Raw genomic sequence first — 16,959 nt, 5'->3', positions numbered from 1 at the left:
CGAACACATTGAGTTTTGCACACAGAACTTCCACATTTATACACTTACACCACTGGTCAAGTTGGGTGTGGTTTTCAAATCACCCTATAGCAGCCAACAGGGTAACAATGAAAAGTGATTAATAAACTGCAAATGAATAGGTCCCAAAGAACCATATCTTTTCAAGTAGAGTTTACTCAAGGTGACTTTGGGGTAATTAGTTGGTCATCAGTGACTGCTTCCCTAAAACTTGAGAGGGCAGCGGTGACGACCACCCTACATTAGCCAATAATGTAGCAATAACAAATGAAATCAAAAGCTAACTAGGAGCCATCAGAGAAGGCTGGACATTAATTTGCCGTCAAGTTTGAAATGCTACCAAAGACAGCTCTTTGTAAGTTCAAGGGACAAGAGTTCGGCAAAATCTTGATGTTGCTTTATTCAATTATTGTTTTACTTGCAATGCCATCAACAGTGGACAACAAACTGCTTTGTTTTCCTCTATTTAAAGCAGGTAGTAATCCCGCAGAACTCTTTCACTGGAAGACATCAGCCACTTAGGGCTGACACAGACTCTCAGAGGGACCTCAGTTATTGGATAACATCCCACGTTTAATATTCTTCCCCTACAAAGACTGATTTCTGAGCCTCTGATCTTCCATTCATTTATTTGGCCACATCCAAGGAAGAGTTCACATTTTCATATTTTGAGTGCTTTCAACTTTCAGATTAACATACTCAGATGGACCCCTGTTTCCTGGTGCCCATCAGAAAAGAGAGAGACTTCCCCAGGGAGGCATATGAAGTTTTAAATTAAAACCTGGGGGCAGAAGGGAGTCTTACCTTCGATTTTGGCATACTCTGATAGCCGGGAATAGTTGACTAAAGCAGCCTGCTCTAGACATTTACGGATGACTGTTTTTACCTCCTCTTGTGGCACTGGGGTAACGATGTCTTTCATCAAAACCTTAAGGTGGGGAAGGAAAGGTTATTCAGATGGTTCAATGAGCTGGTTACTCATTTTTATTTCTTAGAGAGTTCAAATGCACAGTTAGAATGGCAAAGCCTGTCCACGAACCAGGGAAGGTCTAGGAACATATCTTCAATAGATCCAACTATTTGTTGTACGGAGAGAAAACACCTAGATTTTGGGCAGTTTCTTCATGCTTATTTTGATATATATTTTTAAAACATATTTTATTGATTTTTTACAGAGAGGAAGGGAGAGGGTTAGAGAATTAGAAACATCGATGAGAGAGAAACATCAATCAGCTGCCTCCTGCACACCTCCTGCACACCACTGGGGATGTGCCTGCAACCAAGGTACATGCCCTTCACCGGACTCAAACCTGGGACCTTTCAGTCCGCAGGCCGACGCTCTATCCACTGAGCCAAACCGGTTAGGGCTTATTTTGATATTTGATGAATAGTAAACAATATCTCAAAATTACAGTCTAGGTCATTCAACCACAATATTCCATTACAATTTTGTTCATGTTTCTATATATGTGGAATCCGTCTTTGACTTTCATTCTTACCCTTTCCAGGAGTGAGAGAGTAGCTTTCAAAGCACCTTCGGGTCGACCAAATGGAAAGCAGTACCTAAAAAAGAGAAAATTCTTCAGGTTGCCCGATTTATTACACTTTAGCATGAAGTGTACTGAAATTTGATTCCTATAGACATTCTGTGAGGAACAGAAAGTGCCTTCTATTTTGTCACGTTGTGTTATGTTAATCTGAATTCACACCATCTATGTGTGTATATAATGTATATATGTGTATGTGTGAATGATGACTGAAGAGAGACTCTGCAGACTCTGCAGCAGACAAGAATATTTAGGGTGATGACAAGGCTCTGTGTAGATTTCTATTGTGAAGAGAACCATTTGTTAGCTCAAAGGAGACCTTAAATATTATTCTAGAGACCAGCATTACAAAAATATTAGTTGAAAGAGGGTAAGATTAATCCCTAAAGGATTCATATGGAAAATGAAGGAAGTTCTTTTAAACAAATTCATGATTCTGCAAATTGTCCTTCCTTGCTTGTGGTTTTTAATTGTTAATGGATTTTCCATTATTGGCAATGCATCTTGCTTGTAGTGAATGATCAATAAAGATATACCCGTGGGGGGGGGGGGGTCTGTGTTAGATATCACTAGGAATTCCACTGACTGTTTTAAGCTGTCACCAGCCCTTTGGGACACTGTTCCTTATGGTACAAAGGGACCAGCATGGGCTACTTACACTCAGACTGGCCTGGGGCAAGTCTGAACCTCTCTCAGCCTCAGTTTACTTGTTGTTTAAATGGGGACCACAATAACTTCCTTACAAAATTGTTCTGAGAATAAAATCCAGCCCCTGCATCTGGAAGGGCCTGACAACAAGGACGTATTTATTATGCCATTAGAAATGTGCTTCTTATTTTTGAGTTACTGGTTCAGGCTTCGGGTCCGGAACCACACGTGCAGCATTAGAAATGACGGATTTGTCCCAAGGAGAAGTGGGCCACACGGCACAAGGCTCAAGGCAGCCGCTCCTGCTGGCTCCAGGGTGTGGAGAAGAGCCAACTGCAAGGCCCATCAGCTTTCCTCCCCTGAGGAGCAGCTGGCCCTGTCTCCGAGGGGAAGGCGGCTTCTCCTGTGGGTGCCACTGCCTTCCTTCCCTGATCACATGATGTGGTGCACAAGGCCTTTCAGTGCTTTATTTAGGAAACCTGAAGAAGCTTCCAATACAACTTTTTAAAAAAATATATATTTTAGCATAATGCTCTCCAGTTCCATCCATGCTGTTGCAAAAAACATATTTTATTAATTTTTTACAGAGAGGAAGGGAGTGGGATAGAGAGTTAGAAACATCGATGAGAGAGAAACATCGATCAGCTGCCTCCTGCACACTCCCTACTGGGGATGTGCCCGCAACCAAGGTGCATGCCCTTGACCAGAATCGAACCTGGGACCCTTGAGTCCGCAGGCCAACGCTCTATCCACTGAGCCCAACCGGTTAGGGCCCAATACAACTTTTTAATGGATTAAACAAAAACTAGGTTGATGACCAGGGTCAACTTATACAAGAAGGGGCTGTTCCTTTGGTGGAAATAAAATGACCTTAAGATTTCAAAGTCTCTGAGCTATTGTGGAACCCAGTCTTATCGGTTTGCTTTTTCATTTCTAAATATCCAATGTGTAACTGATTGACTTACCATTTCAGTAAATCAAACCCCCCTAGTTTCCCCCTCCTAAGGAGCCCCTCGACCCCAGATCCTTACCTAAAATGTGTAATCTGATTTTCCAACAGAACTCGGAGTCTCTCTTTGATTTCTTCAAAACGCTCCTTTTCTTCCACAGTCACAGTTCCGATCCCATCGGGCCTGAAGGAAGACATGGCATGAAGTGACAGGAACCTCGTGTGCCGACACCATCAAATCAAACCTCTAGCAGGAGGAAACTGTCTCTTTCAGAAGAACAATGGCAATGACAGATGTAGCCTTAGGAGAAGTCCTGCTTCTCAGAGCTGGTTACTAAAGGGGGTGCGGTGTTTTGGGGTTATCATTTGGAGACATTTGCAAAATTGTCGCTCATTTATTGTGAAATGGTAAAATGTACAAACTAGTGGCTTGGAGGTTCAACTTTTAGGTCTGTGTGTCTCATAGTTTCTTAAAATTTTTAACTATTTGCCAACATTTTTTAAATTAGGATAGTTTTGTAATACAATTCTCTTGAAAATTTAGAACAACTAGCATTAGCAAAACAAACAAACAAAAAAACCCAAATAATTTGATTAAAAATTGGGCAGACAACTTGAATAGATGTTTTTCCAAAGAAGACATACAAATGACTAACAGGTAGGTGAGAAGATGCTCAACATCATTAATCATCAGGGAAATGCAAATCAGATTCACAATGAAATATCATCTTGCACCTGTTGGAGTGGCTATTATCAAAAGGTCAAGTATAACAAGTGTTGGCGAGATGATGGAGAAGAAGGAATGCCTGTGTACTGTTGATGGGAATGTCATTTGGTGCAGCCACTGTGGAAAACAGTATAGAGCAGTGGTTCTCAACCTTCCTAATGCCACGACCCTTTAATACAGTTCCTCATGTTGTGGTGACCCCCAATTTCACTGTTACAAATTGAACATAATTAAAGCATAGTGATTAATCACAAAAACAATATGTAATTATATATGTGTTTTCTGATGGTCTTAGGCGACCCCTGTGAAAGGGTCGTTTGACCCCCAAAGGGGTTGCGACCCACAGGTTGAGAACCACTGGTATAGAGGAACCTCAAAAAATTTAAAATAGAACTACCAAATGATCCAGCAATCCCACCTCTGGGTATATCTGAAGGAAAGGAAATCTTGAAAATGCATCTGCACCCCCATATTCAAAGTAGCATTATTGATAACAGCCAGGATGTGGAAATAATCCAAGTGCCCACGGACAGATAAATGGATATATATTTCACATATATTTTCATATATATTTCATATGCATATAACATATTAAACATATAAAACATATATATATGAAACAAAGGATAAAGGAAATGTAAGCTATTATGTGTGATGAAATATTCAGCCATAAAAAAAATAAGAAAATCCTGCCATTTGCAACAATATGAATGGACCTTGAGGGCATGATGCTAAGTGAAATGTCAGTCAGATAAAGACAAATATTGTATGTTCTCACATATGGGATCTAAAGAAGTCTAACTCATAGAAATAGAGAGTGGAATGGTAGTTGCTGGGGCCTGAAGGGTGGGGGAAATGAGGTGGTGTTGACCAAAGGGTACAAACTTCTAGCTAAAGCAGAGCAGGGGGACTCTAGTGAATAATCTATAATAATAAAAGCATAGTATGCAAATTGATTGAATGACTGAACAGTGGAAAGACCATCCAGACGACCTTCCAGTCGACCTTCCGGGCAAAGCAGGGGCTGCAAGGGCCTACTCTTGCACGAATTTCGTGCATCGGGCCTCTAGTACTTATTATATACTTCAAAGCTGATAAGAGAGTAGATACTAAATGTTCTCACCACACACAAAACAATGGTAATTATGTAAGGGGATGTAGGTGTTAACTAACCTTACTGTGATAATCATTTTACAATATATCTGTGTATCAAATCATAACATCATACACCTTACACCTACAAATATTTGTCAATATCTTAATAAAGCTAAAAAACAACAACAACCAAACAAGCCACATACGATGTTTTTCAATCTTAGCAAACTATTGCTCATTTTAATGCAACAGACCTTAGCACAAATAAGTGAATTTCAGTTTAATCATGGTATTTCCATGTTTCTAAATTGGCATTAGGTCCACACACATTTTCCCTGTTTGGTTTGGACCATTTAAGTTGAAAATACAAAGGGATGCTGCATATCTACAGCTCAAATTTATCTGTGCCAAATTAGACGGAGGGTAATCTGACCCATTCAAAGACTTCAGCTTCCCAGATCGGTAGTGACTTGTTTTGACTACTGCCTGAGCCAGTTTCCAGACTGGTGCGTCACCATGAAACTTCTATTGGAACATTCCTCAGTTTGCAAATGCAAGTCATCTTGAGACCAAACAAATGGTCTTATTTATAGGCCTTCTCAAGGATCCAGCATAAGTTGGGAAAATCCTGTACACTAGACCAGTCTGACTACACAAAAGACTTGGCAAATTATAGCAATGTACCTCCTGTTAGGGGTTGATCGGTCAGTTTCCTTCTTTGAAAATACTGAAAATGTCCCACTGGAAAAAAATGAGAACCGCCCCCCACACACACACACACACTTTATAAAAAACACTGCTAAATGGTAAAATCCTGTTATGATCCACTTTTTCATAAAAGTTCCCTTGAACTGAAGGGAAGAAAAAAGGCAAAATGGTAAATATTGGGTAGGCAGTGGTAATCTATGAATGTGCCCTTATTTTCAAAATTTCTGGAGAAATCTCAAAAAGTTTATTAAAAATCTGTAGTTAAATCTTGAATTCATTGGCCCCATAAAATACATGTGACATTTTCTGTGCTAAAGTCTCATGTTTAATCTACAACTTCTTTTAGCTGTAGCTTTTGGAATTTGTTTACACAAAATTTGACTTACTAACACACAGAACACACGTTTATACAATTGGCATGTGTGTGCATATACTCAATTTGGAAAAAATAAGCCATTTTAAGATTTTTGTTTCTTAGCAGGGAATTAACCCAGAGAAAAATGCTATTAAATATAATTTACAAGTCACAGAGGGGTTTGGCATGGAACTATTTAACACTAGAGGCCGGGTGCACAAATTCGTGCAATGGAGGCCATCGGTGGCGGGCTGGCTGGGGTGAGGGGCCATGGGTGGGGCCAGCCAGGGTGAGGGGCCGCAGGTGTTCCTGTCATTCCATTGTTCGGTCAATTTGCATATTACCCTTTTATTATATAGAATGGGCAGCCCAGAGATGCCTGCTGCCATTATTAGGAGATAAACTTCTCGGAATAAAATCATTCATTCCTTAACTAACAAGTCTTCAATGGCTAACTTAGGCAATTAGGAGGGAACTTTTAGGTTTGCATCTGAGATGATAAAAACTAAACATTTTGTGTGTGCCTGGCCTTCTCAGTTAATTCTTACTATGAAGGGTATTATTACAATGTAAAATTTGATTATGATTTTCCCTTTTGTTCTGATGACTCACATTTGTAATGATTAAAGGTGTCAGATAGCACCTCCTACTTCCATGACAATCTCTCCTTTCTGAACTGTTATCTCACTATTCAGAAAAAGTAAACAACTAAAATTTATTGGTGTAATCTATTCTTAAATTTGCTTCTTAATTGCCTATGTCTGTATGAATACTTTTATTTTAAAATAAATGAAACTAACTCAACATCTGTAAGGCATGTAGTGCAGACACACACACACACACACACACACACACACACACACTCCCAAAACCAAAAACCCAGGTGATAAAAAAAAAAAAATCAGGATTTTGACAGCAAATGCAAATTTGTTTGCAATTGCCAGAACTGCTCTGAAATGGTAGTGGTAACAGGGGATGTTATTTTACAAAAGGAAGAGACATGAGGGAATAATAGAATTTGTTAAAGATCACAGGTTGTAACCATGTCAGTTAAAGAGCAAAAGTACCCTTTTTTTTTTTTTAACATAATTAGTTTTGAACAGTCTATCAAACATCAACTTATTTTTCATGGACCCTTAGATTGCCTATGCTAATTGTACAGGTTTAGAAAGATTTCTACAGAGCTATAATTGAAAAGTCCTGTTCAATATTTGGGGGAGCACTTCTCACAGAAGCAATGAAACCCCTTCCCTAGGGCAGTGCCTCAGAATGACCTGGACGGCTTTGCCCTGACCGCATGGCTGGGCCCCACCCAAGAGTTTCTGGTTCCCTAAATGCGGGGTGGGGTCTGAGAATGTGCATTTCTAACAAGTTCTCTGGCCACGCTGGTTTGGAACCTACACTGAGACCCTCTGCCCTAGAGCAGGGAAATATGTTTTTTGCTGGCTCTTCCTGTAGCTGAAAGGGCATTTCTGATCCAGAGTTCCCAATTTCCCTCGGACTGGAGTGAATTAAATACAAGAGATGACGATTTAAAACACACACACAAATAAATATAGCATTTAAATATCTAAAAAGTAAATAAAAATAAAAATAAAACCAGAAGTCTCCTCCAAGTGCCTGGTGCCTTGGGGACGCTAGCAATCCCTTCCAAAAGTGCCGTCTGCACTGTTTCCAAGGTCACGCCAAGCTGTGCTGTCCGAAAAGTAAACAGAAGAACTTATCAGTCTCGGAAGCCACGCTGATGTTGTTGTTTTCTGGAAACATTTGGGGGTGAGTCTACAATTGCATTAAAACTGGTTCCTTTCTCAATACTTTTAACACTTAGGGTGTCACAAAGAATGGGAGAGGAGAGATGGAGCTGGGTCTTAAACTCTTAGCCAGTAAATCCCAGCTAAGATGTGTCTACTCAGAACTCAGGTCGAGGCCTGAATACCCTAAGTCCTCTCGTGTCCTGGCTGGTGCATTTTCTGCCTCTTTTTTTGTGGCTTACCATCCACTGCCATTTCCTAAAAGCACCCGAATTTCCTCTGGAGGAATGACCTTGGCAGCACTGTGAGGACCTTGGGGAAGGTACACTGAGCTGCCTATTTCCCTGCTGTTGATGCTGAAGACCTTTCCATGGGCCAGTTCCTCCCTCTCATGGTCACTGTCCACTGTCCCGTGACCTAAACTCAGCCCATGGACAGAAGAGAAGACACAGGTGGATTTGCTGGCCCAGCAGCTGTGCCCTCACCAGACGATCCCCAACAGTCAGTAGCTCTTAAGCTCTGGCTGTACTTTCTGGAACAGTGAGAGCTCTGGTCCTGTCCGCAGGCTCTGGTTCATCTGTCTGCAGCAGGGACTAGGCCTCGTCATGGCTCAGGCCCCCCAAGGTATTCTAACGGCAGTTACACTTGAGAACCAGAGCTGTGGTCTGTTTCCAACTTTTCTGCCACTGCCCCATCCCAGTTCCCCTCCCATTCCCTGTGGCTCCCAGCATCACCTCCCAGGCTCCCAATTTAGAGGAAGCGCTGGTACCTTTCAACCTAGGTGTTCACACACACACACACACACACACACACACACGCCAAGGAAAGGTGGCTCCTGGTCTCTGGTTCCACCTAACTGCACGCTGCCTCACAACTCACTCCTTGTGTATCATGATCCTGCAAACGCGAGACAATATGCAGGTCAAGTGCAGGCATTTCTGGAGCCGGTGGCAGGCAGGGCCCTTTCCTTGCCACCTGCAGGCCATCACTGTGGCCAGAAGTGGGTCTCCCCGGCCACTGGAGACTATATTGCATCTGACACGGCCGGCATCTCCGGAACCCACCTTTCAAGTTTTCGGCAAACCATTCTCTCACTGTCCTTCACAAAGCTGACATTTTCAGCAGCATGATAGGAAAGATGTCACGTCGGCTGCTCTTCAAGTCCTTGTCACCGTGGTTAGCACCAGTTCTGTCATCTTCACTCTCCTCACAGGCTCCCATCCTGAGCCATGTCACAAATAATAATATATCTGGAGTTGTTTTTCTTCCCCTTGTCAGCTGTAAACTACCCCAGCCCAGCTGCCCATCCTTTAAGTTACTAGCTATGCAGCTGGTTCTCCTTTCCCCTAATGCTCCTGAGCTAGAGCTTGTTAATTAACGTCTAATGTAGGATTAATCCAATGTGACCAGGCACTAGGCTTCTAACGTGAAACATCTTATTTTGATCTTTGGAATTAAGTATGAGCGACCTAGTGGAAGAAAAGGAGCTGCAGTGAGTCTTGTGAAAGTGAACTTATCTCTTTGGGTCGGTAAGCAGTCCTTAAACACCCAGGTGAGCAGATTCCCGATGTTTAATGATCCCACTGGCAGTCTCCACATTATGCCGAAAGCTGGCCCACAAAACCCTGCTTTGCAAGGTCAGATATCTTTTCAAGGAAGTCAGGTTACTACATTAATTCCAAGCTTACGCTGGCTGGTGTGTTCAGATATTGCATCAGAATCCAGGTGTCAAAAAAAGGTCTGGATTCAACAAAAGAGGAGAGAATGTCTGGCCCACCTCTCCACACACAGCCAGCTTTAAGCCCCAATCACCACCAACAAGGGGTAAAACTCCAGCTGAAGTGGGAATAGACTTTCTCTCCAAATGCAAATGTCCACATATGCTGGTGCAGGCGCTGTAAACATGATATATTCTCTCTCTCCAAATGGATGCATGCCTGAAGACTGCATTACGGATCCACGAAAATGTCCTCAAACAAGATGATAACAATTCTATTTGCTACGAAATTGTTCCAGCCCAGAAACCCCGGAGTGGCAAGGGCCAGAGTGGGACAGAATCTCTCGCTGATGTGCCTGGCTGCGATCCTTGAATACGACACTCAGGCCGAACACACTCTCTTAACTCTTCCTTTTATTTTAATTGACTTCTAGAAATTCTTTATCCTTGCAACTTTTAGAATGACCTTTGAATTTACTCCTAGCCTAGAATCTTTTACTTTGTGGCTAACAACTACAAATTCAAGACAGCACCAAAGCATTGCCATTTCACAAGGAGACCTCCCTGCCGGCTCATCGGGATGGTTTGTGTAATCTCTAGGTTAATGATGAGTGGTAATTAGGACTCTCACTCCCATGGTCACTGCTTCATTAGGAAGCCCAGCCTTAGCCTTTCCTTCTCCTCTCCCTCCAGCCCAGGCCATTTTTAATTATGCCCGGACGCCCCGGGGCCAAGACATGCTGCTAAAACAAATACATCAAAGTGTTTATATCACAAAGGGTAAGATACAAAGCAACAAGGAGCAGTTTCTACAACATTACAAATGTGCATTGCCGCTCCTTGAGGTGGGCAGTTTGAAAAAGACGCCTGGAGATGGCAGAAAGTATACAGCGAGGTCTTTTCTGACTTGTTGACTGTTTTTCTAAACATGCACGATAGCCCAGCAGTATCAGAAGGTGTCTATTATATGGATGGGAGTGATCAAGAAGTTTTTCCTACTGAACAATCTCAAAGAGCATGGATGCTATTGACACAAAGACAGCCATCAGAGTGGCCCAGCATAGGCCCAGATATGGAATGAAACAAGAACCCAACAGATGATAGAAAAATGATACATAATGAATGCATTGCAGGAGAGCTTATATTTCTTTCCCCAGAGAAGGACCAATTTCCAAACCTGATACTATATAGATTTTTCTCTTTGGGGATTAAGGGAAGAGATTAGTTTCTTTATTTCCAGATAAACACAGCTGATTAGACTTTAGATTCCACCTGAACACCCAATGCATAGACTTTTAAGTGGTCAGACACACTACTGGAATTTTAGAAGGGAAATGCATAGTACTTGAACATTTGTCAAAAAGATTGCACCGATGGGACAGATAATTCAGTACATTTTATAAGATTTTTGTGTCTGAGTTGGATACTCTGCTGTTCTCCTGGGGCAAATTTCCCCAGGAAGAGAGTCACATAAAAAGCCACAATGCAAGCTCTAAAGAGAATTTCTCCCTGCGATGCAGACTTTCTTTGAAATGCGTTTGGACTTTCCCCCTCTCTCCCTTACAAGTACAGTGGGGCCTTGATTTAGGAGAGTCCCGACTAACGAGTTTTTTGAGATACCAGCTGTCTCTCCTCCGATTTTTTTGCATTGAGTTGACAGAGTAATTTGAGTTAACGAGCTCCTTAACGAGCTCGGTCTCGGAACGAATTAAACTCGTAAGTCAAGGCCCCACTGTACTTCCTATTAGGTGAGGCTGGTTCTTTAGAATTTAGAGGGCATGACTCAGCCATAAGCAGGGCCCACACCTGCTCAGAGCCTGAAGGCCAATCGGCCGGGAGCTCCTGTCCACAAGTGCAATAATGTTCAGCGTGTAACATGGGCCAAAATATGAGGGTCACTGCCACCCCTGTTCCCCACGCATGCCTGCCTGCTACTGAAGAGCCGGATTCAGAAATCAGTAAAACAGAGCTCTCCCTGCTCCAGTCTTCTCTCTCTCTTTGGGGAGGGGAGAGTCAAAAAGCCCCAGACATAATGTCATAATAGGTGTTTGTGTATGTGACAGAGGGAGAGGGAGAGAGGGAGGAAGGTGAGATTGGAGTAAAAGGAAAAATAAAAATATGCAAAAAGCACTCATTTACTCCACATAGGAATCCACCAAAAAGAAATAAAAGAAACCATTGTGTGACGTGGACGGGGAGCGAGGACCAACACTGGAGGCAAGAACACAGTCAATAAGGCAATCACTGTATCCAGGGGAGAGTCAACCAACCTGAACTCGGGTAGTGGCATGAAGAGATGGAGAAGTGGATGGACTTGAGAGAGACTTAAGGGCGCTGACAGGACAGAATAACTGAATCCTTGTGATGTGCTGAGTAAGACAGAGGAAGGATGGCTCCTGAGGTTTTGTCTTGGGCAACTGGGTAGATGGAACCATTTGCTGACTTAGGGACCCTGGTCGAGTAACAGGAGAAAAGTGAGTTCCATCTGGTTGCCCAGTCACTCAGATCTAACCCACGGGGATCCCATGGTTCCTGCACACAAGCAGCCCCCTGGCTTCTCGGACATCAACTGAAGAATATTTGGACACATTTTTGGAGATTTTTAGGACTCCCGCCCTCTTACATCTGCTTGCAGACTCATTAATCTACGCAGCTCACTTTGGATTGGGGCGGTTGGCATTATGGATTTGTTAATTGCTGATACAATGTACTTTCTCCGCAGGCCATATGTGAAGAGCAGCACTGGCATTCAAGAAACGTTAAATAATAATGTAAATGAGAAAATTTCCCCATCCCAATATTAAAGGGATCCAAGGAACATTGACGCAAGTTGCCATCATCGGAGCCATTTGATTGCCTTGTCACCGTGGGACAGTGACCAAAGTGATGCTAATCTAAATGTCATCTGGAAAGAATACTGAAAATATTATGGTGAAAATTAAGTACTGCAACCTTAGGAGCTGATTTAAAAGTTAGAAGAAACAGTGATTTACATCTGTCGATTTCATGATCGCCAACTGCAACCAGTTGAACATATATTTTCCTTTTCCCTCTCAGAGAAAATAGGTCCGATTTTAAAGAGCTGGCCCAAACTAATGTTCCCTCAATGAGTGGTCCTCAAACATGGCTCCCTGTAGGAATCACTTGAAGAGATTTAAAAGCATGGTGCTTAGGCCACATCCCAGAGTAATCAATTCAGAACCTCTGAAGGTGGGGCTAACGTGTCAGCATTGTTCAGGCTCCCCAAGTCATTCAATGTGCAGCCTCGCTTGACAACCAAGACCTTAAACCAGTGGACTCTGAAGGCCAAATGCCTTACAGTTACCAGGAGGAACTGATTAGAAGTGCAGGTGTCCAGCTCCATCTAAGACTTGCTGAATCTAATTCTTTTAGGATGGGACCGAAAAGATTTATATGCAGACTAGAGTATGGGAACCACTGCGCAAGCTGAAAATCAGTAGTGGCAACTGTTATGCCTTTAGACACAGATTAAATTTGTGTAAAAAATCCAAGTAGAGGGGAGAAATTTCAGCCCATCACCTGGGAGTTTGTTTTGAAAGACTTTTTTTTTTTTTTGCAGGGGCCATCCTGTTCATTGTAGGATATTTAAAAACATCCCTGGCCTCTACCTGCTCAATGACACTGCACTAACCCTCTAGGTGTGACAATCAGCAATGTCTCCAGACATTGCCAGAAGTCGCCTGGGGGAAAGATCATGCCGGGTCAAGAACCACCATTGCATTTGGCCAGCCGTGGGCAAACTACGGCCCGCGGGCCGGAACCGGCCCGTTTGAAATGAATAAAACTATTGAAAAAAAAGATCGTACCCTTTTATGTAATGATGTTTACTTTGAATTTATATTAGTTCACACAAACACTCCATCCATGCTTTTGTTCCGGCCCTCCGGTCCAGTTTAAGAACCCATTGTGGCCCTCGAGTCAAAAAGTTTGCCCACCCCTGCATTAGGCTCATACACGTATTTGCTATGGTGTAAATATGCCATATGTGTGGATGGTTCCGCCTCTTGCGGTGAATGAGCTGTTGGAGGGCAAACAGCTTCCTGGCTGACCAGAGCGTCCCCCTGGATTAGGTGTCTGCGACTCACACAGGCACAGGTTGTCACAGAGGTGTGACACAGGCTTCCAGGGAAGGTGGGAGAAACTTGGTCATCAGCCCCTGGGCACTCACTAATGATTTCCAGCTGCAGCAGGCCAGAGCTCTGCCTCTACCTTTGGAGTTGCTGAGTTAATAGTAGGTTAAAAAGTTAATAATTAAGTAAAAAGCAACTCGCTATCTAATCTGAAGCTGGTTGTGAGGTGACAATAGAAATAGGTTCTATTGTTCAGTTAAATCCAGTGAAAGGGCCATTTGTGCCCATGACTCATGAATTCCTTCCTAATCTGGGTCAAAGAATAGATGACATCTCTACATGCAAACAGTGCTCATCCTGGTGCCAGAGGTTAGGAAAATGGTCCACATCAAGGGCTGTGGTTAGTGTTCAAAGGAGACTGTCCCTTAATCTTCAGGTACGGCCCTGGCTTTCTCCACCGTCCAACATTGTCAGGAGGGCCCAATGGACTTTTGACATTTTTAGGACAAAAATGGAAAACTCTTAAATTAATTCATGACTACTATATATCTCACCTGAGATGTTTAACCTCCTATCAAAGGGCTGAAGCTGGCATCTCACATGTACACAGGTACACAGTGTGAATGCAGGGCAGGCAGTAAGGCAGGGAGGTGCAAATGCAAGCTCCCTGTCAGAATATCCATGCTTGCATTAGGCACACACACGTATTTGTTATGGTGTAAGTGGCCGAACTTATCTGAGCCACAAACTTCTCATCTGTTAGATGAAGGTAGTCATAACACTGATCGGGATGTAATAAGGATAAAATAAAATAATATATGTAAACAGCACTCCACACAGTGCCTGGCATGTAGTGAGTGCTTATCAAATGGCAGCAACTGTCCTTACTTTAATTAAACCTTATTTATGAGATCTGACAATGTACTACTTCATTTGTTATTATAACCCATGGAAGACATTAGAGATCGGTGAGATATTACTGATGCTATGATTCTGTGTGCTCATTTTGTTGATGAGAAAACGGAGGCACTGAAAGGAGAAACAATAATCCTAGATATACACAGAGCAGGCTCTAATACTCGGGTCTTGAGAATCTATGTACAGTGCTGATCTATGCAAAGAGAAAGACCTTAGGACTCAGAACATCCGGGTTTGCTGCCTCAATGAGCGACTCATACAGTTTAACCATCTGCAAAATGGATGTAAAAATAGCCCAATTGAAAATGTTGTAGCAAGTGAGACAGAATATAGAGAAGCGCTTTGTAAACTGCAGAATGTTGCATAACTGATACTGAATATTATGATTTCTTCTTCTTTAAAAAATGCAGGCAAACATAGACCCTAGGACACACACAATCCTCTCATGGTACCATTCAAGATCCTTTTGGATAATTTTTCATGGCCCAGGGACTAGGTCAGGTTCCATCAAGGGTGACCAGTCACTCTCTGTTCTGTTTCCATTCTGATCACTCCCCAAAGCAGCACCTTGGACAGAAGCCAGAGTCTCCAGGCACCTGCCACATTCTCAAGGCACTTTCTTACTGGTTGCCTTGCCTTGCCTTGTGACCCCCACAGGGAGGCACACACAGAAACTCCACTTCCCCTCCAGCCTTATATACTGCAAGTTCAGAAGACGGGTGCCCACATGGAATCAGGGCTTCCTGTGACCTTCACTATTAGACCTGGGTACACTGATGGACAGCTTGCCACCTGCTCCAGGAAGTGAAAGTTGGCATTGTCATCTGTCTGCCTATACACGAACTGCATAGATTTCAGGGCTTACAAATATTCCAGTGGATAAATTTATCCTGACGCTCAAAGCATACCTGCTTGTGATCTCTGTACGGCTTGGCAATGCCAGCCAGGGCCATAAAATCAGTTTCAAAACCACAACAAAGACATTTGAAAATATTAGTGTTAATTTGGAGCGAGGGTAGGGAAGGTGAAGAAGGACACAGGGGTAACACAGGAAATTACTGTAAATCTAGTTTTAAGGGGGGAAAAGCCACTAATTTGCCATTTTATCAATTCACAAAGAGAGTGTCCCTAAAGGTCCTGGGAAACAGGAGAGGATAAACACAATTTTAGAACTTAAAAGTGCCTTCAGGGTGAGCTTATTATATAAGTGATTCTACTAAGAGGCTTTACTTTGTGACTGTATTATAAATTGTATTTGAAGATCAATTTCTTTCACAAATTAGTGTGGAACTGAGGGGAGTTTGCTGAAAACGATAGAGCCGTTATAAATGTATAGACCCATCTTATGCCAACACGTTTTATTTGCTCTTGAAACATAATTTCAAAATTATAAATCACGGGTTGCTTAATATGAATGACTTGGTAAGGTACCAGGACCCTAACTAGATGCCACTAAAACAGCAATCTGAGTCATGATTCTGTTTATATATTGCTCAACTAGTTTTTAAAAATAAGAACATGTTTTAAGCATCACTAAACACCTGACTCAAATTCAGCCCTAATACATGGTATTTTCACCCATTGCTAGGATTATTTTAAAGTGTGCTCTTGGCAAACCTTAAAGGAAAAGAGACCTCAGGAATACAAAAAGCTTGCTGTTTGCTAAGGTAGAGGTTGTGGTGTGGATGGGGGAGGGTGCAGGGGAAGGTCACAGACATTGCAAAATACAAGCCAATACACATGTAACTTCTTACCTTTTGGGCTCTGGGTTTGCCTGAGTTTTGAAATCTTTTCTTCGTTTACATTCCTTTTTTGTGTCTTTTTTAGCCTCTGGTTCAGATGGGGAGGGAGTTTTGCTCCCTTCAGGGTCTGTGTGTGGTGGCAGCCCACTAAGGTACACATGCATTTGTTGACTTTGGAGAGGGGGTGTTGGCACGGGGCATGCACAGAGAGTGGCCAGCACAGGAGAATCAAGAGCACACACACATGCACAAACAAAAGAAATAAAAAGAAGGATGCATCAAACGGCAAGAGCAAATGCATTCAAACCAAAATAATAAGGAAAAAAGATGCAAACTTGCATAAGGAAAATCAGAACTGAAAAGAAAATAAGAAACCCCAAACTGTTTCCATGACAAGATGTATAAACCTAACTGTGAAGCAAGTGGCAGTCTTACAATATGAAATCCAGACAATGTGTATCATAATTCATGATGATGTTTACCAGGGAGTTTACAACAACACTTCATTATTTTATAACACTTTCTTATTCAGTAACATATGTAGAATACAGTGTGACAACCCAGAGAATATAATGCAACTTCTCTCTCTCTCAAGAATTCAGTCCAAGAGGCTGTAACAGATAGTCATCAAAGTGTACATATTTATAAAAAGCAGAATTATGCACAGATACTTCTCAGGTATCATGTTTTCAA

At 42.3% G+C, this 16,959-nt stretch overlaps 1 protein-coding gene across 10 annotated transcripts in view; it reads right to left on the bottom strand.

Annotated features, from left to right (window-relative positions):
* The window catches only part of CADPS (calcium dependent secretion activator), a 448,916-nt gene that overhangs the window by 111,981 nt on the left and 319,976 nt on the right, over positions 1-16,959 (bottom strand). For 7 of the 10 annotated variants that reach the window (XM_081106568.1, XM_081106567.1, XM_081106569.1 and 4 more), the window contains exons 14-16: positions 3,245-3,346; positions 1,518-1,581; positions 823-946 (exon numbers count right to left, since the gene is read on the bottom strand). In XM_081106568.1, coding sequence (XP_080962694.1) covers positions 823-946; positions 1,518-1,581; positions 3,245-3,346 — 290 coding nt within the window. Of the gene's footprint in view, positions 1-822; positions 947-1,517; positions 1,582-3,244; positions 3,347-16,278; positions 16,438-16,959 lie in introns of all 10 variants that reach the window. The other 3 variants (XM_081106565.1, XM_081106570.1, XM_081106572.1) reach the window with 1 other exon arrangement.

Source organism: Myotis nattereri (assembly GCF_964212035.1).
Source record: "Myotis nattereri genome assembly, chromosome: 14".
Classification (NCBI taxonomy): Eukaryota; Metazoa; Chordata; class Mammalia; order Chiroptera; family Vespertilionidae; genus Myotis; species Myotis nattereri.
This window is presented reverse-complemented; position numbering and strand designations above follow the sequence as displayed.